Raw genomic sequence first — 23,904 nt, forward strand, 5'->3', positions numbered from 1 at the left:
TGTCAAGAGACAAGGGGTCGAGAGCCACGAATTCGAGGTCGGGACCAAGATAAGGAACGCGGGATAACGGGAGACGAGGCAATTAGAGAAGCGAAAGTATCAATTAATCGCGTAGTCAAAAGTTTGATGATGCTTAAACGAAACTATTCAGGCATGGATCGCTACGCCTCAGTGAATACAGAACCAACAGTCGTGAAGTGTAGCCGGTTGGTCTCACGGCGTTACAGGACCCGAGACAACCCCCCGCAAACAGAAGCGTTGCTGGTAGATCCGGATGGATGAAACGGGATGATGTTATTGATGCTGATGTTCTGGGGGATCAACACGGATGAAACAGTACATGATGCAACGAGGGGGAACAATTTGTGACAGATCTACCCATACAACATGACAGAGAAACAAGGCTGAAAACAATTGTAAGCCATATTGTTTCTTTGGCTCAATGTATCTACTAGAGAAGGGCCGATAAAAGGTGAGTGTAATTGTTAGTGGATGACTCGAGGAGAGCGAAATCACAAAACCAAGAATCACATTATCAGAGTTGCGTGTGCCCAGATTACATAGGTTATTGGCACCTAACAGTTTTATCCTTGCAAAGCTGGCGAGGCTATTGGCGAACCAATAGGTTGGTTGAACCTTGGGAACTTCATTTCGCTCTGTCTTGGCTGCTCGCTTCCTGACAGAGTAATTAATCGCCCAATTTCGTCTGATCAGAAGCGTCATGAGTTTGATATTACACTGTAGGTAATTCTCGAGTCCATGAGGGGACAAGTGCATGTGAGTGACATCTCCCTCGGGACCGCATTTCTTTCGATTTCTTCCATATCTTCTCTTCTTTTCTTCTGTACACAACATTCTGTGCTCCACAGACTTGAGCGCATCATCATCATCTGTCCCTACTCTTCCTATTGGACCAATACTCCCCTCCATCGGGACAGATACGGTCTGCTGCATCTTAAGTTTCCAAGGATACATCCCCCCGCAAACGCCCCCAAATCTCACTCACGTCTATCTATCCGTGTCGTTATCTGCCGCTACTCTACTGTAGGCTAGGTAGCTAGCAAGACATTGATGTGAATATCTGCGACCCGACCGCTTCGATCTCTCTTTGGCCTCTGGAACCCCCGCATATCACATCTCTTGTATTGTCTTACCGCCTCTCAACAACTTGTAGTCGAATACTACTGTGACTACCACTGTAACGGGACATCGGCACTCGATCACATCATTGCAGGTTCGCAGACCGCAGACCGACGTTGGCTTGGCGATACCCACGGAACCAGATACCCTGGCCAATCCCTGGTCAGCGTCACAGCCTGTGGACGAAGAGGAAGAGTCTAGAGAAGAGAGGAGTGAAAAGGACTCAACAAGAAAGAACTCTCTCCACTAAACCCCACGTGCCAATGCGCTCGATGAGGCTGAATCTGGCCTAGAACGTCTTGACATTGGTTCAATCACTCGGCTTCGCTGCCACCGAAACCCAGTTTTTCTACCCAAGGTTAGAGTGTCTCTGATTGAAGAAGCCTACTGTAGGTACAGTACCAGGCTGTAGGTATCCTTCCCATATGCTGAGCTGATCTAGTGCTGAGTGATAGTGATTGCTAGGTAGAGTACAGCGGTATTTGACCGGTATTTGCCTCCTCCGGCCGCACCGCCATTCTCAAATCGACCTCCACTGCCTCCGCCGCTTTCACCGTCGTAATCTGCCGCCTCTTACACGGCCACAGGCAGAAGAATAAGAAAAGACACAGAGGGTTTACCGTCCTACCCTCCCTGTTTTCTCTTTCCCCTCATCTTTCGACTTTCATTTGTATCATTCCAAATCAAAAACTCAACTCTTGTCTTGGCTTTATCGCCGCATTAAACTCTGGTATTCCTTGGCTTTTTAGGGACTCGACTCCAGAAGTGAGAGTCAGTTGAATTGGGCTACCGCCGGGCCCGGACTCCTCCTTTACAGCAGTAACCCCACCCACTACGGAGTACCTACTCTCGGTTCTCTAGGACCTGGGAACACCCCTGATAGTTCTAAGGCCAGGCCTCCCCGACCCGACCAGTCCGAGTCTTTTCTCTTTCATTGCGACATTTCCTTGTTGTCGCTCTGTTCTTCTTATCTTGTTTACTTACTTGCATACGCTGGTCGTTGAGAGAGCGAAGAGAGTGTATCTTCTGTGAAGAACCTTTGTGTGTGTGGAGGTGATTTGTCTGTTCCTTGTACAACTTGAAAGAAAAGAGAAGTCAAATTCTTTCATGATGCTCTGAGATACGCTGGGCGTGCGACAGACTCCTCACCCTCCGCCTGCGCTGCGCCCGTATCCGTGCAACGGCGACAAGACGCCCAACAACACCAAGACCAATACCAGCAGCGACACCAACAACAAAACACAAAACCCCTCGTATACCTCTTTGACACCCCTTGAAACCCTTTTGGGTTCTTCTTCAACCTCTCTTCTACACTGTTGCCTATTTTTTAATGGCAATGGCGCAGACCAGCAGTTCGTTACCGGGTCACCTACACGGTCACGGCTTCGGACATGGTAATCAATACGGCCATGGACATGCTAAAATAACAAAACCTCGCAGTCGACCTGCTGTGAAGCCAATCCTCAAGAAACTGCAATCGCACCACTCCCACTCGGAAAAGAATTCCCTCGATTTGGATCGCGGTTGGGACGAGCAGGGTCAATTTGGTTATTCCTCGTATAATGTGGACGGCGACGACTCGTCTTATACGGCAGGTGCATCAGCACTGCCAACACCTGCCGCCCGCGCCCGCGATGTCAGCTTCTCTATATCGGCCACGGATCTGAGCAATGGAGGTGCTCGCTCAAACAAGTATTCGCACGGGCATGCTCGCTCTACCAGTGGCACTTCTCATGCTTCTATTGCGACTTCTGCTAGCGGTGGCAGAAACGGCTCCTTTGTGCATCCTTTTCAACAAACGCCGCGCACCTCAACACCACCTCTCTCCTACGCCAACTCGCTCGCATCCCTGGACAATACCACCGGACCTCGCGATTATTCCCCCACGATAACTGAGAACGAGGACAATATCGACTCTCAGAGCCTTCAGACTTCGACTCGTGCCTATCATTCTGGTTCCCGGCCCCGCCGTCCCTCTCTTGCTAGTCAGCGCACCAGCTCGTTATCAGATGTGAACCAACCGCTGCGCATCACTACCAACGGCCGCGCTGCCCCAGGAATATCTGCGCGAAAGCCCCATAGCATCGTGACTCGCAGCCGATCTGACCTCCACCTGAACACAGGCTCAACCACTGCTCTCGACTCTGCGTCAAGCACCAGCCCACCTTCTGGTTCCTTTGTTTCACCCCAGATGATCGCTGCGTCTACATCCTCCAACGCCATGTCACCACTCCGAAGCTCTCTCGACATGAGCGGTTTCCGTCTCCGCTCACGCAGCGAGGTTGACACTGTCACCCGCCAGGAGAACGTCCGCGAGGCCCGTCGTAAGTTTGAGGAAAAAGAACGAGCCAAGGAGGAAAAGTACGCCCGTGAGCAGATCCGCAAGCAAGAACGTGCAGAGAGTCGTGAAGCCCACCGCTTCAACAAGAATGGTCGCAAGGGTAGCTTTGGAACCTCTCGAATCTCGTGTGATCGTGTGTCCAGTAGTACTGACATTCGGCCTTCGATCTCCCGCAAGACTACCGGTACTGGCGTGGGTCTGGGGTTGACCACCGAGAACGAGAAGGTCGACTTTGGTACCCGCAGCTACGACACTGTGCCTACAGGCCAGACACCTGGCGCTAGAGCTGACGATGTGCACTTTCAATCAACTCACCGAACCAAAACCACCAAGCGAAAAACCACCAGTACTTGGACCGCTTTTGTTCTGTGGTTGAGGACGCGACTGCTCAAGCTTGGTCGAAGATAGGGGAATTTTACCAGCGAGACCAAGACCAAACTCAAGACCAAATTTTCTGGCCCAAAGAAGGGATTCGTTGTCAGAACTCCCTATCAGCAATACCAGCCGCGACAGCAGACTAGCGCCTTTGACGCATACTGCTCATCACCATATACCCCTCGCCGATGAATCTACGACTGCTTTCCTCGGCAGATACTCGGCGAGCACAAATTTACAGCTAGCCATATCCTTCACTACGATACCTTGAATTTCACCTACGGGAAGCAGTATATCCCTCACTTCCCATTCGCCCACGTATAACGCACACGCACTCACGGCCTTTGGAGCAATGTGGCATGGAAACGAGCGAGTTTTCACGACCAGGAGGAACGTTATCTTTTGACATTTTATAGGCAAGGAGTTGGGGTTTACCACTTTGTTTTTTCTCTCTTCTACTTCTACGATTGGCATGCATGGTTGCATCAACGGACTCAAGCTACGCGGGATGAACTCAAGAACTTTGTTCTTTGATTTGGAACGACTTGTTGCATTGTTTCTTGTTTTTTCGAGTATCATTTCCAGTTCGGCCTGCACGGCTGTGGCATATCGGATGGAACGGCTTAGGCGCTTCTACCATAGAACCGGATCAAAACATGAACAGACATGACCAGCAATTTGCCTCCCTCACGTTAACGTTACGTTTCCTCCCTCTCTTGGCAAACATCCTGTGAAGTAGCACAGCCCTCAATTCTAGTGACTCGAGTGTCGGGCCAAGAATAAGACGAATCCATCGTACGTGTGTACCAGAGTGGCTCAGCTTTGCCTCCTCTGCTTCCCTTTCACATGACATTAATCAATTGCACATGACGTTCGTTTGCGGCCTTTGACAGAGAGTGGGTCGGCTTAACGGAGATCCTAAGTGTGGGGAGGATTAGTTAGACAGGGGTCTTGAAGGCATGGATCTCATGACCTCTTTTTGATGGTTCAGCGCTAAATCATTCCTCGAGTCCTATCTATGGAGACATTAATCTGGGGTTATGAGACAGAACCTTATTGCTGAAGATGAATGCAGATATCTGTCTTACTAAGGAATGAGGAGAAATGGATTTGTGGGTATCACGATGCAGTATTCTGAAGAAGTTTGGTGATGAGTTTACACCAAAACAAACGGAGTACAATTCGTAAGGCATAGATAGCAAAGTGATCATAAAATACAGCAATAGACGCATTTCCAGCAATGAATCACTACAGCTTTGGCCTGGCAATATCAACGGGCGTCCACCAAGGGTAGATTTTGGGCGCATTCTTGTCCATAGTCCCCGTAAAATCCGGCTTCCTCTTCTGCAAGAAGCTATTCATTCCCTCTTTCGCATCCTTACCTGTGAACAAGTCCCAAAATATCTTGCTCTCAAGTAAATGCGCCTCCTCAGGCGACGAGGCTCCCCTGTAGATCATGTCCTTCATTACTCGCGCAGAAACACCACTTACATTGGCCGCTATCTCATCCGCGATCCTGAGCGCTGTGGGAAGAACCTCTTCAGGTGCGACAATCTCACTGAAGAGACCGTCAAAGAGCTTGTGAGTGGCAGGGTAGACAGCGCCAGTGGTGGTGAGGTGGAGTGCACGGCTGGTTCCTATGAGGCGTGGGAGGAAGAAACTGCTGCATGCCTCCATGCTGAAACCACGGCGACCAAACACAAAGCCAATCTGGGCGTCGCGGCTCACAACGCGGATGTTGGCGCCGAGAGTCATTGTGATACCCACGCCAACAGCAGAGCCATTGATAGCGACGATAACAGGCTTGTTGCAGCGATACATAGGTAAAGTGACAATACCACCCGAGTCGCGATGATCAGCGGCGTCTTTCCCCAGCGCATGCTCCTCATTGAAGTCCATGCCCGCGCAGTACATGCGGTTCTTTGGATCCGACGAAGTGAGAACTATAGCGCGAACGCGAGGATCGACGGAGAGTGTGTTGAGCGCATGGGAGAGCGAAGCCGCCATTGTGTCGGTGAATGCATTACGGGCTTCAGGACGGTGAAGCTTTATGACTATGACATGTGTGACTTCTTTGGAAGAGGGGGGATGATGGAAGAGCTGCAGGGTTGGGAGGTTGAGGGTTGCATAGCTGTCGGGGAGCGAAGGCGATGCCATTGCGATTATTGGTATTGTGAGTAATAAACGAGGTATGAATGAGTGAAGCTGAGGTCAGGACGATGTTAATTCAGAGTGCGACGGATTGATTGGGCTTCTTCAGTTGAGCCGCGGAATGGTGACAACGTCTCTTGACTCACAAGATCGAACCGAGGTGCAAGCTAAATAAGCCTAGAAGCGTTGAGTGGGTGTCGCTTGATTATCCCCGGTATCTGTATATTATTCCTAGCTTCTCAAGAGTAAAATAGAGTATGTAAATGAATGAAAGATGATGATGTGAGAGCATGTGAATGCTAGTATCACATGTAAGGTTATTGGTCTATGTTCAAGCTAGAGATCGTCAGTGTCATCATCAAGCGGCTTGGATTCCGCACGCTGCTGTCTTGACGAGAACCAAAAGCAGCATTTGTTCAGAACGTGTCAACTTAGAGAATATGAACAGGATTATTTTGAAATGTCTATCCAACCTATGCCCTCGGCTGCTCTCATTGATCCTTATCATATGTGCTTATTCCAAAGTCCAGGATAGCAGGATAAGGTACAAATGGGTTTGAAGGCCGTCTTTGAGTGATGTGTCCTGTTGGTGCTCTTGCTTGTTCTTATATAATCTATCTATGAATTATATACTGAGTCCACCAATGTAGTAGTATTTGAACTTTCTGCATATTTTATCATAATACATGAATATTATTACGTGTTGCAAGTTCATCGTCAAGCAATTATCAGCTTGCACAGTTAACATCACAGTGCTGAACACTCTTCATACTGTACATCAATGACTAATCCCCTGGTTGACCAGCCAAAAAAAACTCCGGAAGCCCAGATTAACCAGCAATGCAAAAGTCTCTCCACAAGCTCCAAGTTTTAGTTGAGCCGTTCTGACCAAAGACGCAGACACAAGAGACTATGCTGTCTGGAGTATTGAATCATGGTCTATCAATGGGAACCACACAAAGATGTGTGCTACCAACTTTATATCAATGAGCGTCGGTCCCTCGAGGACATCATGGTGCACATGAAGAATGTTTATCAGTTCACGCCGAGGTAAGTGCTCAGTGTAAGTGACCGCTCTTCTCGACTTACACGACCCATTTCAGCAAACGCGCTTTTCAAGTTCAGTTTAGTCGATGGAAGTTTCCTACAAAACAAAGACTAAAACATAAGGATGATCGACTTGTGAAGCGCATCCATGAGCTATGGAAGAGAAATGTCCCTCAAAGTGAAATGCTTCGAATCCTTACTGATGAGGATGGCTTTGACATCAATTCCCGTGAACTCATGAGAGTGCGTGCCCGCAATCGTTGGCTCCTTAGAGTTCGAAATGGTGACCGAGCAAGATCTGGTGATGCTGAGCCTGATGATGAGAATCTTGAGAACGATACTTCACTAGACGACGGAGACGTGACCACTCTACTGCCTGACCAAGAACCCAGAGATCTTGACCATCCAACACCATATGCTCCTGAAAACTCAGTGCAAGAAGATCCCAACTCTGTCCCAACAACGCCCAAACCACGCAAGATTAGCAAAAGACAAAGCCGAAGAAATCGTCAACATCTCACTGAATCAGAGCACATCGTCCGTTTCCCATCTGAAATGACCTTGAACGATTCCAAAGAAGCCCTCGGTCTCGATGCGACCACTTATGCAGAAGCTCGCGAGTGTTTTGCTCGAATCTGTCAAGAAGAGTCCATCGTCAAGAAAACCCAAGCTGGACCAGGACGATGGGACTATGTCAAGAACCGCCTGATTCATGAGCGCCCACACCTACAACAGGCTCTTTGGCTTTCCAAAGAGGACCTTGAGAGAAAGCAGCTTGCCTTGGACGTTATTTGCACTGACGTGACCAAGCGTCTACGCAACCAGGATACCAGAATGACTCTCGTCGATGCAAAGAACGAGCTAGGTCTCAACCCAGAAGAGTCTCATGAAATCCGCGCTGCTTTGCATGAAGTGCTGTGCGATGCAAAGTTTACATGTAAATCTGATGGAACACCAGAGCAATGGGAAGAACTGAAGAAGCGATGGCTCGAGAAGTCAGAACGTATGAGGGCAATCCCCCTTCATGGAAATGATGAATCATCTCGCCGAAAAGTCAAGGCAGTCGAGATCGTCGCTCGAGATGTGATCAAGAGAAGACGCGACGAGAAAAGATCCAAGACCACCAAGAGTGGCGAAGCTCCTAAGCAGAAGGAGTCAACAAAGCGCAAGTCTCAGAATGACAAACCACAACATACTGTTCAGGATTCGCATCTCACCGCGGCTCAACCAAGCACATATCAACAACAAGCCCAAAGAGCGATGGAGAACCCCCCTGCCTTCAGAATGTCAGACAAGGGAGCCCCAGGGTCCAGTTCACCTGCGGATCCGATGATGGATCAACCCATGGACAGCAATGGGTATGAGCCTGTCCATGAGCCAGTCGATTCACGTATTACTTATACAACAACCGGACAGCCACCAGCACCACAACGGCCAGGACAGGTACAATTGCCGGCTCTGGGCATGCCGGCTTCTCAGGGTGTCCTACCTCAGCCCCATAGAATGCTGGGCTCGTCCGCTGCCAACACCGTGCCCATGGATGCTCAGTACGGCTCATCGATGTACTTAGGAAATCAACCACAGGCAAACTATATGCCGCAGCAATACGTGCAGCACCAATTCTCCGCGTCGGCGCCCAATACAATGTTCTCGCCTGTGCCTTCAGTGCCTGCCGTACCATCTTCTTTTGCAGTATTCATGCGATTGCACCCTTCGTCGACATATCCGGCCAATACCAGCCTGTGGATATCTACAATGTCTTCACAATCGATCCAGGAGTTACGACAGGTCGCGGTTACTAAGTTTCCCGGGGCGTTGTGTGTTCGCATCGAGGGTATCATTAAGGACCCTAAGGGCAACGAATTACCCCTTCAGATACAAGGAGATGATGAGTTAGCAGCCTACTTTGACCATATGCAGAGTGGAACGCCGACTTTTACTGTTCAACTTGTCCAACACGGCAGCATATGATCACTTCGTGTACCTTTGAATGCGAAGAGCTACCATGCTACGTGTGATGACAACGACAACAAGAAAACGGGCGGACGGAGTTTCGGGACAATATACAGCTTATGATTGGGTAGTTTGACAGTTTTCTGGGCGTCGGGATGGAAGCACAGAGAGAGCGGACTTGGCCTCCGCGATATATTTTGGGGAATGCGGCTGAGACGTTCATCTACGGCGGTGGCCAATCTCCGAAGATCTGACGTCTCGGCTATTGCAATTAGCATTATATGGATACCTGAAAACATTCACTGCTTCAAAACATACAATACAGGATAAAGACTTGATTCGAGGTTCATTGCAACAGCATTGGTAATACATGATAGTGAAATTGGCCGAGGCCGGCGGTGACGTGCTTTGATGTGATAATTGCTCTTCAACGTGCCCCCTCTATAGTCAATATTGATCCTTGAAATCATATTGAGCATCCACTTTGGTCAGTTTTCAGCCATTGATGGATCCTATCTTACAAGATTGAGGGAGAAGCTCCGGGCCCGGCTGGTACGGATCGGTATCGAAGATATCAGAATACGGACATTGCACAGCGCGACTGCTGAATTATACCGAGGAAACAATAACGAAAAAGGCAAGTATAAGAGTAAATATAATAACACAACCAATGAGAATTAGTCAAGGGCCTCCACGCCGTAGCAGATCTAATCGAAGCCGATCTCAGGGCCCTGAAGACGCCCGAACAAGGCCCCGTGATGTGGGGTTCGGGAATTATAGTGCGGCATTCCAACTCCGTCCTAACAATTTTCCATTGCCGTTGACTTCAACACTTAAGCTCGACATCGACCTTTCCTCGTCGGCCAATTCCTATCCCGACACACTCCTACAGCTCCGATCAGCTCCTCTACACCCTTTTACGACCTATATATCTTAATTATCCCTGCTACTGACTTTCAACCTCTGCCCGCGCACAAGCTACGTCGTCATGGCTTCTCTTCAATTGCGCGCTCAGCGTGCTGCTCTTCGGAGCTTGCGGACACCCACCACAGCTAGTTGTAGAACTATGAGGCTACCTGCGTCTTTCTCCCGCTCTTACGCTACCGAGATCGAGCCCGAAAGGCCGAATAAGAATACCCCCACCCGACAGAGTAACGAGACAAAGGTGGGAAGGACGTTCCAAGGACAGGTTATGGGCAGTATTGGATCTCGATTAAGGCGTGAGCGGGAGCAGAGGGAGAAGTACGAGGAGTGGCGCAACATGACAGATCCTACACGGAACTGGATGGTGACATTTGGTACGCTCAATTACTCGCTTTCCGAGTTAAAATCTAACAAACGATAGTCTTCCTCTCGGGCGTTGGTATTTCATACTGGCTTGGTACATATTGGCCAAGAGACCCCGAACCTACGTCGACACTGCCTCTCAACAAGTCCAAAGCTCCCAAGCACAACACGAAACTCGAGAATATGCAGGCTGCCTGGGCCGACTTTGTCAAGATTGTCGGCCAAGACAATGTCAGCACCGCTGAGAACGACCTCGAACACCATGCCACATCCAGTTGGTCCTCTCATCAGGCTGGCCCCGAAGACCGTCCCTTTTGCATTGTCTATCCCTCAAGCACTGAAGAGGTGTCTGAGATTATGAAGGTTTGCCATAAGCGCAAGATTCCCGTTACAGGCTACAGCGGCGGCACCAGTCTCGAAGGTCACTTCACACCTACCCGCAAGGGCATCTCTATCGACTTTGGCCGTATGAACAAAATTATCAACCTTCACAAGGAGGATCTCGATGTCGTTGTCCAGCCTGCGATGGGCTGGGAAGCTCTAAATGACCACCTGGGGCATGAGGGTCTCTTCTTCCCTCCCGACCCTGGCCCTGGCGCTATGATTGGAGGCATGATTGGCACTGGGTGCAGTGGCACCAATGCCTATCGCTATGGTACCATGCGCGAGTGGGTTCTCAGCTTGACTGTCGTTCTTGCTGATGGTACTGTCATTAAGACCCGGCAGCGACCTCGCAAGAGCTCTGCTGGCTACGATCTCACGAAGCTGTTTATTGGTTCCGAGGGTACCCTTGGTCTCGTGACTGAGGCTACTCTCAAGGTTACCGTCAAGCCTGAGTCTACCAGCGTCGCTGTCTGCAGTTTCCCCTCGATCCGCCATGCCGCTACTTGTGTGAGCAAGGTTGTGGCCCAGGGCATCCCCGTCGCTGCTGTCGAGATTCTCGACGACAACCAGATGAAGTGCATCAACGATGCCGGAATGACATCACGAGCATGGACAGAGGCAGCCACACTCTTTTTCAAGTTCGCCGGAACTCCCGCCGGTGTCAAGGAGCAGGTTGCCCAAGTGCAGGGGCTCGCTAAGCAGTCTGGCAGCAAGACCTTTGAGTTTGCTAAGAGCCAAGAAGAGCAGGACGAGCTGTGGAGTGCACGAAAGGAGGCTCTCTGGAGTACCACAGCTGTCAAGAAGCCTGGCGACCACGTGTGGACAGGCGATGTTGCTGTGCCCATGAGCAAGCTACCAGATCTGATTGAGGCGACCAAAGAGGATATGGCAAAGAGTGGCCTGTTTGCTTCTATCGTAGGACATGTCGGTGACGGCAACTTCCACACTATTCTGCTGTACAACGATGCTCAGCGTGCAAAGGCTGAGGCTGTTGTCCATCGCATGGTCAAGAAGGCTGTTGAGATGGAGGGTACCGTAACGGGTGAGCACGGCGTTGGACTTGTCAAGCGGGATTATCTCCCTCATGAGCTTGGCGAGTCTACAGTTGACGCTATGCGACAGGTAAGAAATATTGCCCATATATTGAAATGAGCAGTTTGCTAACAGTCATTGCAGATCAAGAAGGCCTTTGATCCTCTATGTTTGCTCAACTGTGACAAGGTTGTGCGGGTACAAAAACCCAAGAAGGGAGAGGTCGACGAGTGGTAGAGAGTTATGAAATACGCATGAGATTGGAAACGGACAAGAGGAAAAGGAGCATGATGATACCTGGTGTAGCGTGTACAATGTAGGAATAGATGGCTTGAACGGCAGTCACAGAGACTCGTCTTTACAAAAGCTTTGTGTATAAGATCAGTTTAGCAGAAACCTTGATAAAGTTCACCCTTAGTCATGTAATCCACTCGAAAATGTACTTATCTTCTTCTGTTGCTTTTGAAGTGCTAAAGGCCCTATGACCTTTGGCGACCAAACTTATCTTTTAAGTCAATATATTTCCTTTAGAACCTGTAAAGTTACCTCAAGTTCATATTACTTTTTAAGAGTTTATTGGAGTCAGCCCCTGGAGGGCTGAGGCTGCCTGCATACTTATATTGCGAGTCAATCTTTATATGAGACTGAAGTCAGGCTTGCAAGGACATCGAGAAATTCTTTCTCCTCCACCTAAGGAGTCCAGCTCCCCCCAGAGTCTATTTAATATGCCCGAAATCATACGCACCTCAGTTGATCCTGCGCAATAAATGATCATGTTGACAGCAGCGAAACAGCATAACTTGACTACCGAGGCTATAGCCTTGCTAACAGGGATATCTTTACAATAGTTGAGCCTTTACAAATACATTGGGTACCGTGAAAGTCCAGCTTGTAATAGATGAGAAATAGGAGTACAATATACACTTCAGGGCTTTATACTACGGAAGATCGATAAGTATCTCGTGATCTCGGAGTGTGACTTATATAAGGTTGACAATGGCTTATTCCCTCTATGCTATAGCGCAATATACTGGCTCACTGCCTCACAGTCTGATCTTCCATCTTCTTGGTAGAAAGTTCGTTGGTTGTGTTTCCTTTAATGGATCATTAGCAAAAGCCTGTCACCGTGTCACCATAGATAGATATGCCACATACCAACCATTCTAGCATCTATCATGGCAAACCGAATTGCCCTTGTTGGTTAATCCCAGCCTAAGTCTGAGCCTGGCTCGATCCTGGACCCGGACCTGGATTCTGACTCTGATTCTGAGTTGACCTAAAACTGTACTCAGCATCGAATGCACATAACTCAGAGGTAACGTACGGGTGATGGTTGCTAGTCAGAGACCCGATATTCCACTGCTGGAAGATCCGGTCCAGCCGCGCTCTGAGTACCTTGACGCGTTTCTCGCGGACGCTTTCGAGCGCATCTTTGCTCTCAAGAATACCTCTGTTGACCTCGTCGCTTAGGGTGTACAGAGCGTCGAGTTTGTGTTCGAGCTCGTTGATCAGCTCGCGGATGGCTTCTTTGTCGACTGGCTCTGTAGTGTTTTTCTGTTCTGTGGTCGACATGGCGATTTCTTGGTTGCGGACGTAGAGGAGAGATGTTTGTTGTATCAAGGTGTATAAACTGGCGAGGGGGAGCGAAAGTGCAGAGAGTTGAGGTTGGTAGTGAATAACCGCAGTGCACTGAGTAATGTAGTTGTAGAAGCTCTTACCTCCCTTGGTGCACTTTCCCGCATCTCGTGCCCCATTCATCAAATTGCATAAACAATGGCAATGTAGCAAAGAGACATAAAAGGATAACGACCTGTCAATATGAATTCACAGGATATCTAAGATCATATGGACAGAGGTATCGAAGCAAACAAAACTGAGCCATTATATTGACTCTTCCCAAACACCATACACTCCCCCAAACAAAATCCAGATGTGACGCCCTAGATCAAAACACTGTGACAGTGTTGACATGCCCATTCTTCAAAACCTCAAATACCAACCCTGGGAATCCATACAACGTGGTCGTGGAATCCCCGTTTGTTTCTGCTCTTCTTGCGCCGCTCTCCTCCCACCCTCCCAAGAACTCACAACTGCTGCCTGGACTATCACCCCAGCCACGATTAAGAACCATGCCGCGTTGTCTTTGCTGAGAGTCGTTTCGTGGGAATGCAGATGCCCATGCAGCATTCATGCGGTCCTCTATTTGTGGGAAAGGCGTTTCCGAATCTGTCGGTCCGTTGCCATCATTCAAAGAGTCCAGGTAAGCAATTTCCCAGCGACAACGGCGATGACGATTGAATTCGTATGAGCCAGGTATGTTGCCATGTAGAACCAGCTTTGTGGCTACTAGTCGATCGGGAGAATGGGATATGATGCCGTTCTGACCCTCTGCTTCACCGACTTTGCTGCCAGGAGGAGCTTGTGACGGGGGTACACGAGTCGATATTAATATGTCAAACCCAAGATAGAAATAATTATAGAAGCATTCGCCATTTGTGTTAAGACCGATCTGATCATCGACGGCTTCTTCATTGTCTGATGCATCAGACCCCTCGTGCATGGAAGACTGATCTGTATCGGTGAGATCTTCAGGCCGGCCAATATCAGCAGCATCTGGACGACCTTTAGCGTTGCTTGCTGTACGCGTCTTATGAATGACCATTTTCTGGTCATTCTTGCGATAGATGGCATTCGGAGGCCCCAACTCCATGAGGAGATCTTGAGGTGTTGTCTCGCCAAGGGTGATCCAGAAAGAGTTGCTGGTCCATTTTCTGAAAAGCTGAATCTTTCCAGCTCCATGTAATCGAACAAGCGAAACTTCGTCGGGGTAGACATCTTTGCCTCGAGGAATCACGGTAGTTGACTTGATACTGGGCAAAATCTCAGTCCAAAGAGTCGGTCTAGCATCAGCCCAGGAATCACCACTAAAGACAGCCATCGAGGTTGCGACTTGACTAGATGCCGATGCGAAAGTCGACACTACGTCTTTCTCGGGCGAGTACTCGGAAGGATTAAGTGCGAAGTTAAAGGCAACACCGGGATAGGACAGGACATAGATGCCATTATCGTGACCACTAGATGGCGGAATAAATTCACCGGCGTACGTAGGGCCGAGTAGTTTATGGTATATGTGTCGGAAGGTCGGTCCTGATGCCGAGTCGCCTGGTGAAGGAGATCCAGGGGTACCAGCAAATGGTTTTACAAGATCTCGTTCTTTGAAGGTAATGTGATTCTTGGTAAAGTCGGTAACCTCGATAAGACGCAGACGCTGTTCGGGGCCGTCAAATCTTAGTCGTATACCATTCCCAGGGAGTTCAATGCCAACGGGTTCGGTGACAGGTCGGTCAGGGGAGTAAAGTAGCTCGATCTTCGGGAAGCGTTGGGGTTCAGCTTTAAGACGGGTAAGGACATCGTGAAGAGTTGCACCGAGGACTGTAAATATGTCAGTAGATGTTATCAAGTCTTATGATGTTTTACCATACCTAGGAAGCCCAGTGCTCGGCCAGGATAAAGCTGCGCGGTAAAGAGTGACATTTTGATGGCGATGATATTGTAGATACCTGTAGATAGCTTATCGCGGAGCTATCCCTGGAGGGGTTGAGCTATGTGAGAGCTGAGCTCCTAGGAGAGCTTTGCAGACTGTATGTTGCTGACCATGAATGAGTCTTTTGCTAAAAGAAAGATTTAAAGAGCAAGGGTATGGAGAGGTATGTAATTAAATCAAAAGAAAACGGTCACGGTGTCTGTTGCTGTTGGAGTCTTATCGAGTGAGGAGTGACAAAGATGCCATGTGATGCGATGCTGTGACGCGGGGCACTAAACGCACTAAAGGGAGGTGAGACTTAGTGCTAGTTAGGGATGACGTAAGGCAACCACATGGTCTTTGTATGCTGCTCATCTTGCCTATGGACTTTGTTGTTTCAATCGTTCATTCAATTGGTTCAATATTCATCTTACTTGACTAATCCGTCCCTTTGATCTAGATGAATCCTCTGTCAGACGCGTAAATGCTCGCGTATTCAATGTGCAAGGATCAGTTACTCTAAATAATGGTAGCCGTATTGCTTGTGATAGACGAAACGAGTCCTAATATATTGAAATACGCTGCAGTTAGTGTGATTGGTCTTTCCGTACCGAAAAACCGACCGCTATATGCAAACAGTAGATTGTTCCTGAACACCCATCTCTTCTCTCATGATCTTATACGAGCCTCGGCAAGTGGCATCTCATTCATGAACCTCGTGTGGGGCAGCCTAGGTTGGCGTTCTAGGGGTCGTAAACGGCAGATGCAGCCTAAGCTCAGCTTAGCTTAGGAGAGAGTTGAATCTCTTACTTATCTCCAGACCTGCTCTATTAGGACATAACTCTTGTTCTTGCTGCTGTTTCTGCCATTTATATAAACTGCACGGGTCTCCTTACCCCAGAATCCTCCCTCAGACTAACACAATCCCCCGGATCTTCCACCATGGCCCCATCCGACTTTGCCGACTATCCCAAGCCTGTCGAGGCTCCAGCAGCTACATACAATCCCACAGTCGAGAACAACCCTACATTTCGAGGCATTCCTCTCGTAGTTGGTGCTAATCTGTGAGTTTTATATCCTGTGGCTTATACCCTTACCAAAGCTAAATTCTTGTAGCATCGCCAAAGTTGGGTTCCTTCAACAATATTTCTGGGATAATGCCCACTTTGGCACTATCAAAGATATTCCTGCTCTTGATAATATTCCCTACAGGTTTCATGTATGAAAGGTCATTGCTTCATACAAAATGCCACATAGCTAACATCCTCAGCCTACCGTAACTCCCCTGGGCCCTGCAGAGCCTATGCTCGACTTTGAACCTAAGCTTCTCAAGTCCCAATATGCAGAGTCCAAAGCACGCTACTACACTGCTAGTGACTATCATGAGATGTACAAGTCGGGTCAAGTGACACCTCTTCAAGTCGTTGAAGCTCTCCTCCCTCAGATCTCCAGACCAGATGGCAAGTACTCTGATGGCTGGGTTGATAACCACGGCAAAGATCATCTAGTCCTCGAGGCTGCCAAAGCCTCAACTGAGCGTTATGCTGCTGGCAAGCCACTGGGTGTATTGGACGGTGTACCTATCGGTGTCAAGGATGATACCGATGTTAAGGGATTTCATAACCACATTGGTATGAAATATGACCCCTCCATTGAGACTTTCAAGGAGCAGAAAGAATCTTCGTGGCCAGTGAAGAAACTCCAGGAAGCCGGTGCTGTAGTCATTGGAAAGAATGCTATGCATGAGCTTGGCTCCGGTGAGTCTATATACAACGTCTTTCTAATTCAATTACTGACCTTGATCAGACACCAGCGGATGCAATGTAAGCACGAGCCGCTTTGTACAAGACACCACTAACAAATCCAGGCTGCACAAGGAACACCCACTAACTGGCTCAACAAATCCTACTATCCTGGCGGTTCTTCCTCAGGAGGCTCATCCACTGTCTCAGCTGGTGTTGTCCCCATCGCCGTTGGCACCGACGCGGGAGGCAGTATCCGCATCCCACCCACTTTCAATGGCGTCTACGGCCTCAAGACCACACATAACAGAACTATGTTTATGAATAACACAATGTGTATCACCGGCCCCATCGCCGCTACTGTCGCAGACCTGACTATTGCATACCGCGTCATGTCCCAACCTAACCCAGATTGTCATATCCAAAGCCGTTTTGCTCGTTCTGACCCACCGCCAAAGGGCCAGAAGAAGGTCATGGGAATTTACCGTGACTGGTGGAACAAGGCTGATCCTCGTGTCAAAGAGGTTTGTGACAGGGCGATCGATTACCTCGCTAACAAGTGCGGTTATGAGATCATCGACATCACTATCCCTTACATCCCTGAGGCGCAACTTGCGCACAGTGTTGTCTGTATCACTGAAATGGCCGAGTCAGCCCGCCGACGAACTCCCAATCCCGCCGACTGGCTCTCTCTGGTAGGACCCGCTAACAAGGTCGTTATGTCTGTCGGTACCAGGACTCCTGCAGCTGATATGCTCAAATACGGGGCTTTACGAGAGCTCATCATGCAACATCTCGCCTACTTATTCCAGAAGCACCCCGGCCTTCTTCTCATGACACCCACAAGCCCCTTGATCGGATGGCCTATTGTCCCTGGTGATCAAGCCTATGGCATGAGTGATACCAACACGACCATCCGAAACATGCTCTACGTCTTTTTAGCCAACTTGACCGGCACACCTGCGGTTTCGGCTCCTGTTGGCTACGTCGATCCTGATCAGGGTGAGGGTAAGCTCTCTATTGGCTTGATGGCTACAGGAGAATGGGGTAGCGAGGAGCAGCTCCTGGCTTGGGCAACAGAGGCAGAAGAGTATTTGCATAACGCTACAGAGTCTGGCCGGCGCCGACCTGATGAGTGGTTGGATGTTGCGGATCTGGTTAAGCAGAAGGCATAAACTCGTCGTACTAAGATGATGCTTTTGCTGTTTTTCACTTAGGTCGCAAAAATGAAAATGGAATTTGGAATCTTTCAATCGTTGTTTAGCATGTGGTGATCAAGGGTGTTACTTAGCCCCCTCTTGTGACTACATGTCGAAGCAACTACTGGGCTTATTTAGCCAGGAACTTAGAAGCAAGACCCATAAGACCGGAAGCGCCACCCTGCTGTCCACCAGCACCGGCCTGGTTCTTGAGGTACATCTTGAAAGCGACTTCACCAGCCTGCTGGATGACGCTCTCCTTGCTCGTGCCCTCGGATACCTTGCCTGATGCGGCCTTGTTGTCAAAGAGCTATAAATTCATATTAGACGTTGACTTATACGTGTGCTGTACCTCAAAGCTAACCTTACTAGCCTCGGCCAAGGCAAGTCCCAAGAACGCAGTCTGACTGTTGGCACCAGTGCTGCTCTGGCCCTGGCCCTGGGTGAACATCTTGAGAGCTTGCATAGCAGCAGCGGTACCCAGACTCTTGCTGTCTTGCTGGGAGTCGTCGTTGTTGTAGGTGTTCTTGTGCTGCTTGATGGCATCTGGTGGTCATATGTCATCAGCATGTGTCTTGACCCATCGGACAGAAATCTCAAAAAGATTGCTTACCTTCCTCATCGAGGTCCTCATCAGCAAGCTTGTTCTGCTTCTGTCCGAGAGATCCTAGAATGCTTCCAAAGAGATCCTTGTCACCAGAAGATCCGGCTTTCTGATGGGCTTCCTCCTTGGCGTTGTCAAAGTCGACGTTTCCACCAAGGAAGCTGGAAGAGCCACCGCCACCCTGAGACTCTGTGTATTGTTAGATTCGCTCGCTCGAGTGGAAGCCTGCGTTAATAACTAACGGATGCCACCGGCAGGAGGGTACTGCTGTTGCTGGCCGTACTGGCTCTCTTGTTGTCCGTAACCTTGCTGCTGGCCATAGCCTTGTTGTTGGCCATAGCCCTGGTCTTGGCCTCCGTAGCCCTGCTGCTGTCCATGCCCTTGCTGCTGGTGTTCTAGAAAGAATATTAATTAGCTGAAGCTATCTGGAGTCTGAGTTATAGTTGAGATGTCGAGATCAGTAAAATAACGGCTAGCTGTTGCTTTAACCTCCCTCGACGGTCTGAGGTCGTATGAGGGGCATCATGGATTCTTGGCGGGGTAATAAGAGCTATGAGGTAAAATATGAGGACGGAGACATGAACATACCCTGACGCTTGTCCTTGTCGTCGTCAAGATAATCCTTAGCGGCGTTGATGAGCTTATCCATGATTGCGATGTGGCTTGAGGGGATGGAAAATATGTTTGTATTGAAAGTTGTTTAGTATCGAGAGGGAAATGTAAATGTGAGAGAGGTTGATGATGCAAAGGATAAAAGTTGAAATAGAGAGGGGTCCAAGTCTCAGGTACTGTATGTACATTGAGCTCGGAGAGCGGACGTCCAATCAGCTCAATTAATAAAGCCTTTATTACATGGCCCTCTAGCTAGCAGTGCCTACCTACCAGAGTGTATGACTGTTCGTTATGCTGTATTATCCATCCAATACTTTGCTGCGATTGCCCTGGAGGTGTCTGACGTGGATCCAGCTGTACAAGCTACAGCTCCCCTCATAATTATGGGGAGCTTGTCACGACCTACGCAATCCATTCGGCCTTAGTGGGACCTGTAGCATTAGCCACTGCTTATTTCAGCTGCCATGGATCATAGCTTCAGCTGAACTGCGTCGTCACGTATGAAAAAAGACCCCGACTGACTGTATTGACCGACACTGAATAAGGTACCTAGCCAGAGGTAAATGGGTTTTATGTCGTTGCATCTTTTAGTCACGACAGTCACTCTATAGAAAATGCGTCAATTCATATACGTGGCGCATCAAGGGCGCACACGTCAGCTATGTCTGCCCAAATGCTCCCTACACTCCAGGTATCTGTGTTGTAGTCCCAGTCGTGACAAATCAAATATCCAGTTCAATCGTGAGTTTGCAAAAAGAAAATAATCAAGTGAACAACCGGCTGTGAGCGTCTCGTGTATCCCGCTTTTCGCCATCCAAATCAGTAATTTCAGCCTAAACTCCGTCGTGCCCTAGGCACCGTGTCTCTGGTCGACTCGTCTGATGTCGCGGCAAACACTGCTACTTGCTGCCCTCGTTTCGGTCGTGTCACGCATCTTACAGGCCGGTAGATCGATAACTCGTTGGAAGCCATCTCGTCGCCTCGTGATTATACAGATTGATCCACCGTAGGAGGATGACTGGTGCTGGTTCTCTTCTTCTCCCTCTTGGCCCAGCGTAAACCGCAGGCGTTGCATAATGTCTTCGGTCCTTGGGGTCCCTTTCTCCATTCCGGTGAGTCCAGGGTGCCTGTATCATGTTAGTATTGAAGCAACAGGCCACTTACGTCGACAAAACCACTTACCACAGTCCGTACACACATATTCCTCAGACGTCTTGAGCTTCTTCTTTTTATCGCCTGTTCGAGGGTCCCGCTCCATCGGAATTGCAATTCCTGCATCGCCCTTGATCAGGGTCGGGCTAGCATTACCAGTCGTAATTCCCCGGCTTCGTTCGCCCTCGATGTATCGCAATCCCGTCAACATCTCAATCGTGTCTGTGTGCGATGCCCCTTCGTAACGTGCCATCTTATCCTTCAGCGAATCCTGTCGACCACCTGCGACTGAGCCTTCGAGATTCTCGCGTGTAAGAGCTTTATTGAGAGCTGCTCGATCGGCTTCTGTCATTCCTCTTTCGCTAACCGGGCGGTAAAAGGTTCCCGAGGAGACGCCGGTTCCTTCAGATGGTGTCATGTCTGAGCGACCCTCTTGACTCTGCAGCCACTGCTTCTGCGCCTCGTCGTTTTCGGCCTCCTCTTCACGACGGAGCTCGGCGATACGGCGCTTTAATCGTTCATTTTCGATCTTATGCTCAAGGAAAGAGTCTAAAAGTCCAGCGTTTTTGGTGGGATATGGTCGCGCCATCATGAACACGGCCTGGCAGAAGGGTGACTGGTTATTTGGATTGGGGGCGAACTTGGCGCCAGCAATGTGAGCATGGCCGACAGTCTCAAAAATCGCATATTCGGCGTCCTTCTTTTTGAAACGGTAAAAAAGTCGTAGCGGGTTGCCTGATGCGATGGATTCGTTGAGTTCTGCGACGAAAACACCTTGGTCGTCTGGGTGGATCAAGTCTTTCAGAAATACATCTTGGATCTCCTCTACACTGTATCCAGTGACCTGGAGAATGCTAGGTGATGCGTACTTAATGCGACCGTTCGCATCGAGAATCTGTAAAAAGTCTCTGAGCTCTTCTACAACCTTGGCGGGCCAATTTCTTCGCTTGGTGAACTCAGTAAGGGTGCTGGCGCCAGCAAGATTCATCTGAGCAAACGCGCCAGCAGGGAGGGGCCCTGCGCCAGGAACATTGTTGGCTGCTGTGTTGAATTGATTTTCAGCTCTCACGACAGACTCTTCTGTTGTCGATTGCCCGTTGCCGAAAGAGCCGCTCATGTTGGAGTCATCTGCGGATTCGATGTTCATTGGAATGTCTGTTATGCCGCCGAGTATACTATTATCGAGCATGGCCATAAGATCGTTGTCCTGACCATCAGCGCCCATCTACAAAATCGGGTTAGCCGAAATGATCGAAGATCAAGGTTGCGTTGGCCTTGGCCGAAGGGGGGCGCTATAGATAGGGCCGCAGCCCCCGGCGTCGGCGTCGCGGGGAGGGGAGTGGTAATTGACCTGGCCACCAGTCATGTCGGGGAAAGAACCGATATCGAGGTTGAAACCGTAGAAATTGTTGAAGTTGTTCGGATGAGGGGCGCCCTGGGGCGGAGGTGGTGGTGGAGGTGGTCCGTGGGACATGGTTGCGGCGCATTCATGTGGCAGTCGAGCATTCGTAGTTGCATTGGTGAGAACCCAGAAAGGGTAATGCCAGTGGCCTTGGGCGTGGCCTTGGTGGTCTCTTCAGCGCTCGACTCAGTGGATGCGACAGCGGTAGCGATAAGAGCTGGGGATAAGTTGTCCAATTGGAGATATTGCTTCGATGGCTTGAGTACCATGAGAAATACCTAAAAACGAAAAGATATATCCGGGTCGTATCGGCGCTTTTTTCCCTTCAATTTTGTTTTTGGGTATGGTGAAGGCGAATTCTTAAGCTCAACATCTAACTCGAAATGTAGAAATGGATGTCGAGCTTCCCCTCTCTACTGTCCACTGAGATAATGAACAGCAAAGAACATCAAGTAATCGGCCAGGAACAAAGCGGTAAAGAAGTTGAAGGGAGCCCTATTAGATGCCGATAAAATGTTAGAAACAACAACAAAAGTTGAAAAATGTGGTTGGCATGATGAAATTAAGTGAAGAGGCAGCGCTGAAGGGGCTCGAAATAGATCAAGGCATGGACCGAGATGTTTGCACGGGCACGGGCACAGATTGGAGTTACCTGGCTGACAGTACTCAGATGGGACGCCTGGTATAGCAAGAAATAATAGTGCATGTGAGAGGCAAGATTGTGAAAGGGTTTGGATGAACTTGCTGTGACGGGGCAAAGTGAGATGAGATATCTGCAAGCACATATCCATCTGTCATGTCACCTACCTACACCACGGTTTCTAGTAGCGTCTTTGGATAACAAAGAATGGCCCGCTTTCTGAGTCAAGGCGAGGCTCAGGATCGCTTTGAAAGGAGCAGATCGTTAGGTTCACAGCAGAGACAGAGGTTGAGAGCGACTTTTAATTGTTTCCCCTTGCTTGGGTCTGATGACAGGGCAGCAACAGGCTTGTGGTGTGTGTGTGTCCATCTCAAATCAGTCCATAGACTGCCATAGCTGGCTGGGCAGCTTAGCAAGTGTGGCCAGGTACTATCAGGGATTTAGCCACTGTAAAACATGGCACTTTTGGAGAATTGGATTCTTTCACACATGGGAATTTGGGCTGCCTTGGACTGAACTGGGCATGAAACGTCACCTCTTGTGTCCGGGGCCCAATCTGCACTGCTCGGCAAGACCCCCTGTTCTTGTCTTTAGCCTCATGGGCACTTGTCCAACAATTGAGCCAGGACAAGACGAGTGTGCCGGAGGTTATGCCCCGGGAAAAACGGGCTAGTGGCTCACAGGAGTTCCTCCAGCCGGATCTATTGGTTGACTTCATCGGCGTAGTCCGTTTTAGCGCACCCTTGGGTCGCCTTAGCCGGATCCAGCGTAAAGGGTCCAGCGGCAGTAGCGCAAGCCAAGCGCCAAGGCAGGCCACCATCCACAGTGGCTGACCAATATTTGTAGTATCTCGTTCGAGGCTCGTAGGAGAAATATCGATTCTCGTAGGCATTCATGATGTCTGATTAGTCTGACGTTCAGGGGGATCATCGCGGGGCAGTTACGGGGGTCTGTTGCAGAGATTCGTGATCGAGATATCAAGAAAGAAAATGGCATCGGGGAACGAGAGATGCCCAAGGGGTGAAGAGAAAAATGCCATGTCTTGTTCAAAACCACATAGTAGGTTGCATGTCTGCACGTCTCGTTAGCCTATCCTCGTAAGCAAATCCTTCCCTCATTTGTCGCCTCATCTAAAGTCTGCTGTTTTCTCAGTTTTTCATGCAAGGAAAACAGAGATATGTCACTGTCATAGCACAACTAGTGTCACCCAAAAGCAAAATGCGCTATTTGAACTGCTTGAATGTCCCGGGGAGTAAGAAAACCTCTGACATGAAGCTAGGGCGCCAAAATCAACTGGTCTAAAGACCTGCTAAGATATAC

At 49.3% G+C, this 23,904-nt stretch overlaps 10 protein-coding genes across 19 annotated transcripts; 4 read left to right on the forward strand and 6 right to left on the reverse strand.

Annotated features, from left to right (window-relative positions):
• Positions 1 to 749: 749 nt before the first annotated feature.
• Positions 750 to 6,198, forward strand: FOXG_01029 (uncharacterized protein). 2 transcript variants are annotated; one of them, XM_018377739.1, is made up of 2 exons: positions 750 to 1,548; positions 1,596 to 6,198. In XM_018377739.1, exon 2 carries the CDS (start codon positions 2,471 to 2,473, stop codon positions 3,887 to 3,889), a length of 1,419 nt encoding a protein of 472 aa, XP_018233522.1. In that variant the 5' UTR covers positions 750 to 1,548; positions 1,596 to 2,470; the 3' UTR covers positions 3,890 to 6,198. The 2 variants fall into 2 exon arrangements, with proteins under 2 accessions (XP_018233522.1, XP_018233523.1); XM_018377740.1 differs by having other exon boundaries at positions 1,606 to 6,198.
• On the reverse strand, positions 4,878 to 6,448 carry FOXG_01030 (enoyl-CoA hydratase). Its single transcript, XM_018377741.1, has 2 exons — positions 6,154 to 6,448; positions 4,878 to 6,061 (listed from the first exon to the last, which is right to left on the reverse strand). The coding sequence occupies exon 2, from the start codon at positions 6,011 to 6,013 to the stop codon at positions 5,105 to 5,107; it is 909 nt and encodes a 302-aa protein (XP_018233524.1). The 5' UTR covers positions 6,014 to 6,061; positions 6,154 to 6,448; the 3' UTR covers positions 4,878 to 5,104.
• A 394-nt stretch (positions 6,449 to 6,842) lies between these two features.
• Positions 6,843 to 9,444, forward strand: FOXG_01031 (uncharacterized protein). Its single transcript, XM_018377742.1, has 2 exons — positions 6,843 to 7,057; positions 7,111 to 9,444. The coding sequence occupies exons 1-2, from the start codon at positions 6,942 to 6,944 to the stop codon at positions 9,023 to 9,025; spliced, it is 2,031 nt and encodes a 676-aa protein (XP_018233525.1). The 5' UTR covers positions 6,843 to 6,941; the 3' UTR covers positions 9,026 to 9,444.
• A 350-nt stretch (positions 9,445 to 9,794) lies between these two features.
• On the forward strand, positions 9,795 to 12,320 carry FOXG_01032 (D-lactate dehydrogenase (cytochrome)). 3 transcript variants are annotated; one of them, XM_018377743.1, is made up of 3 exons: positions 9,795 to 10,305; positions 10,353 to 11,800; positions 11,855 to 12,320. In XM_018377743.1, exons 1-3 carry the CDS (start codon positions 9,996 to 9,998, stop codon positions 11,945 to 11,947), a joined length of 1,851 nt encoding a protein of 616 aa, XP_018233526.1. In that variant the 5' UTR covers positions 9,795 to 9,995; the 3' UTR covers positions 11,948 to 12,320. The 3 variants fall into 3 exon arrangements, with proteins under 3 accessions (XP_018233526.1, XP_018233528.1, XP_018233527.1); XM_018377745.1 differs by having other exon boundaries at positions 9,795 to 11,800; XM_018377744.1 differs by having other exon boundaries at positions 10,353 to 12,320.
• A 602-nt stretch (positions 12,321 to 12,922) lies between these two features.
• FOXG_01033 (uncharacterized protein) lies at positions 12,923 to 13,425 on the reverse strand (the record flags this gene model as incomplete). Its single annotated transcript, XM_018377746.1, has 1 exon — positions 12,923 to 13,425. Exon 1 carries the CDS (start codon positions 13,280 to 13,282, stop codon positions 12,923 to 12,925), a length of 360 nt encoding a protein of 119 aa, XP_018233529.1. The 5' UTR covers positions 13,283 to 13,425.
• A 74-nt stretch (positions 13,426 to 13,499) lies between these two features.
• Positions 13,500 to 15,524, reverse strand: FOXG_01034 (uncharacterized protein). The gene is made up of 2 exons (XM_018377747.1): positions 15,193 to 15,524; positions 13,500 to 15,142 (listed from the first exon to the last, which is right to left on the reverse strand). The coding sequence occupies exons 1-2, from the start codon at positions 15,242 to 15,244 to the stop codon at positions 13,656 to 13,658; spliced, it is 1,539 nt and encodes a 512-aa protein (XP_018233530.1). The 5' UTR covers positions 15,245 to 15,524; the 3' UTR covers positions 13,500 to 13,655.
• A 105-nt stretch (positions 15,525 to 15,629) lies between these two features.
• On the reverse strand, positions 15,630 to 19,842 carry FOXG_01036 (uncharacterized protein). Of its 2 annotated transcripts, XM_018377750.1 has the most exons (6): positions 19,367 to 19,842; positions 19,021 to 19,173; positions 18,788 to 18,967; positions 18,539 to 18,720; positions 17,031 to 18,484; positions 15,630 to 16,980 (listed from the first exon to the last, which is right to left on the reverse strand). In XM_018377750.1, exons 1-5 carry the CDS (start codon positions 19,425 to 19,427, stop codon positions 18,305 to 18,307), a joined length of 756 nt encoding a protein of 251 aa, XP_018233532.1. In that variant the 5' UTR covers positions 19,428 to 19,842; the 3' UTR covers positions 15,630 to 16,980; positions 17,031 to 18,304. The 2 variants fall into 2 exon arrangements, with proteins under 2 accessions (XP_018233532.1, XP_018233531.1); XM_018377749.1 differs by having other exon boundaries at positions 15,630 to 18,484.
• Positions 15,994 to 18,355, forward strand: FOXG_01035 (uncharacterized protein). The gene is made up of 5 exons (XM_018377748.1): positions 15,994 to 16,297; positions 16,350 to 16,452; positions 16,504 to 16,990; positions 17,040 to 17,056; positions 17,101 to 18,355. Exons 1-5 carry the CDS (start codon positions 16,176 to 16,178, stop codon positions 18,148 to 18,150), a joined length of 1,779 nt encoding a protein of 592 aa, XP_018233533.1. The 5' UTR covers positions 15,994 to 16,175; the 3' UTR covers positions 18,151 to 18,355.
• A 152-nt stretch (positions 19,843 to 19,994) lies between the features above and the next one.
• Positions 19,995 to 22,942, reverse strand: FOXG_01037 (cutinase palindrome-binding protein). Of its 6 annotated transcripts, none has more exons than XM_018377753.1 (4): positions 22,752 to 22,942; positions 21,894 to 22,439; positions 20,573 to 21,767; positions 19,995 to 20,517 (listed from the first exon to the last, which is right to left on the reverse strand). In XM_018377753.1, the coding sequence occupies exons 2-4, from the start codon at positions 22,014 to 22,016 to the stop codon at positions 20,378 to 20,380; spliced, it is 1,458 nt and encodes a 485-aa protein (XP_018233536.1). In that variant the 5' UTR covers positions 22,017 to 22,439; positions 22,752 to 22,942; the 3' UTR covers positions 19,995 to 20,377. The 6 variants fall into 6 exon arrangements, with proteins under 6 accessions (XP_018233536.1, XP_018233535.1, XP_018233539.1 ...); XM_018377752.1 differs by having other exon boundaries at positions 22,597 to 22,822; XM_018377756.1 differs by having other exon boundaries at positions 20,573 to 22,439.
• A 343-nt stretch (positions 22,943 to 23,285) lies between these two features.
• FOXG_18003 (uncharacterized protein) lies at positions 23,286 to 23,480 on the reverse strand (the record flags this gene model as incomplete). Its single annotated transcript, XM_018398042.1, has 1 exon — positions 23,286 to 23,480. The coding sequence occupies one exon, from the start codon at positions 23,478 to 23,480 to the stop codon at positions 23,286 to 23,288; it is 195 nt and encodes a 64-aa protein (XP_018233540.1).
• Positions 23,481 to 23,904: the final 424 nt, after the last annotated feature.

Source organism: Fusarium oxysporum, chromosome 1 (assembly GCF_000149955.1).
Source record: "Fusarium oxysporum f. sp. lycopersici 4287 chromosome 1, whole genome shotgun sequence".
NCBI classification, from domain to species: Eukaryota; Fungi; Ascomycota; class Sordariomycetes; order Hypocreales; family Nectriaceae; genus Fusarium; species Fusarium oxysporum.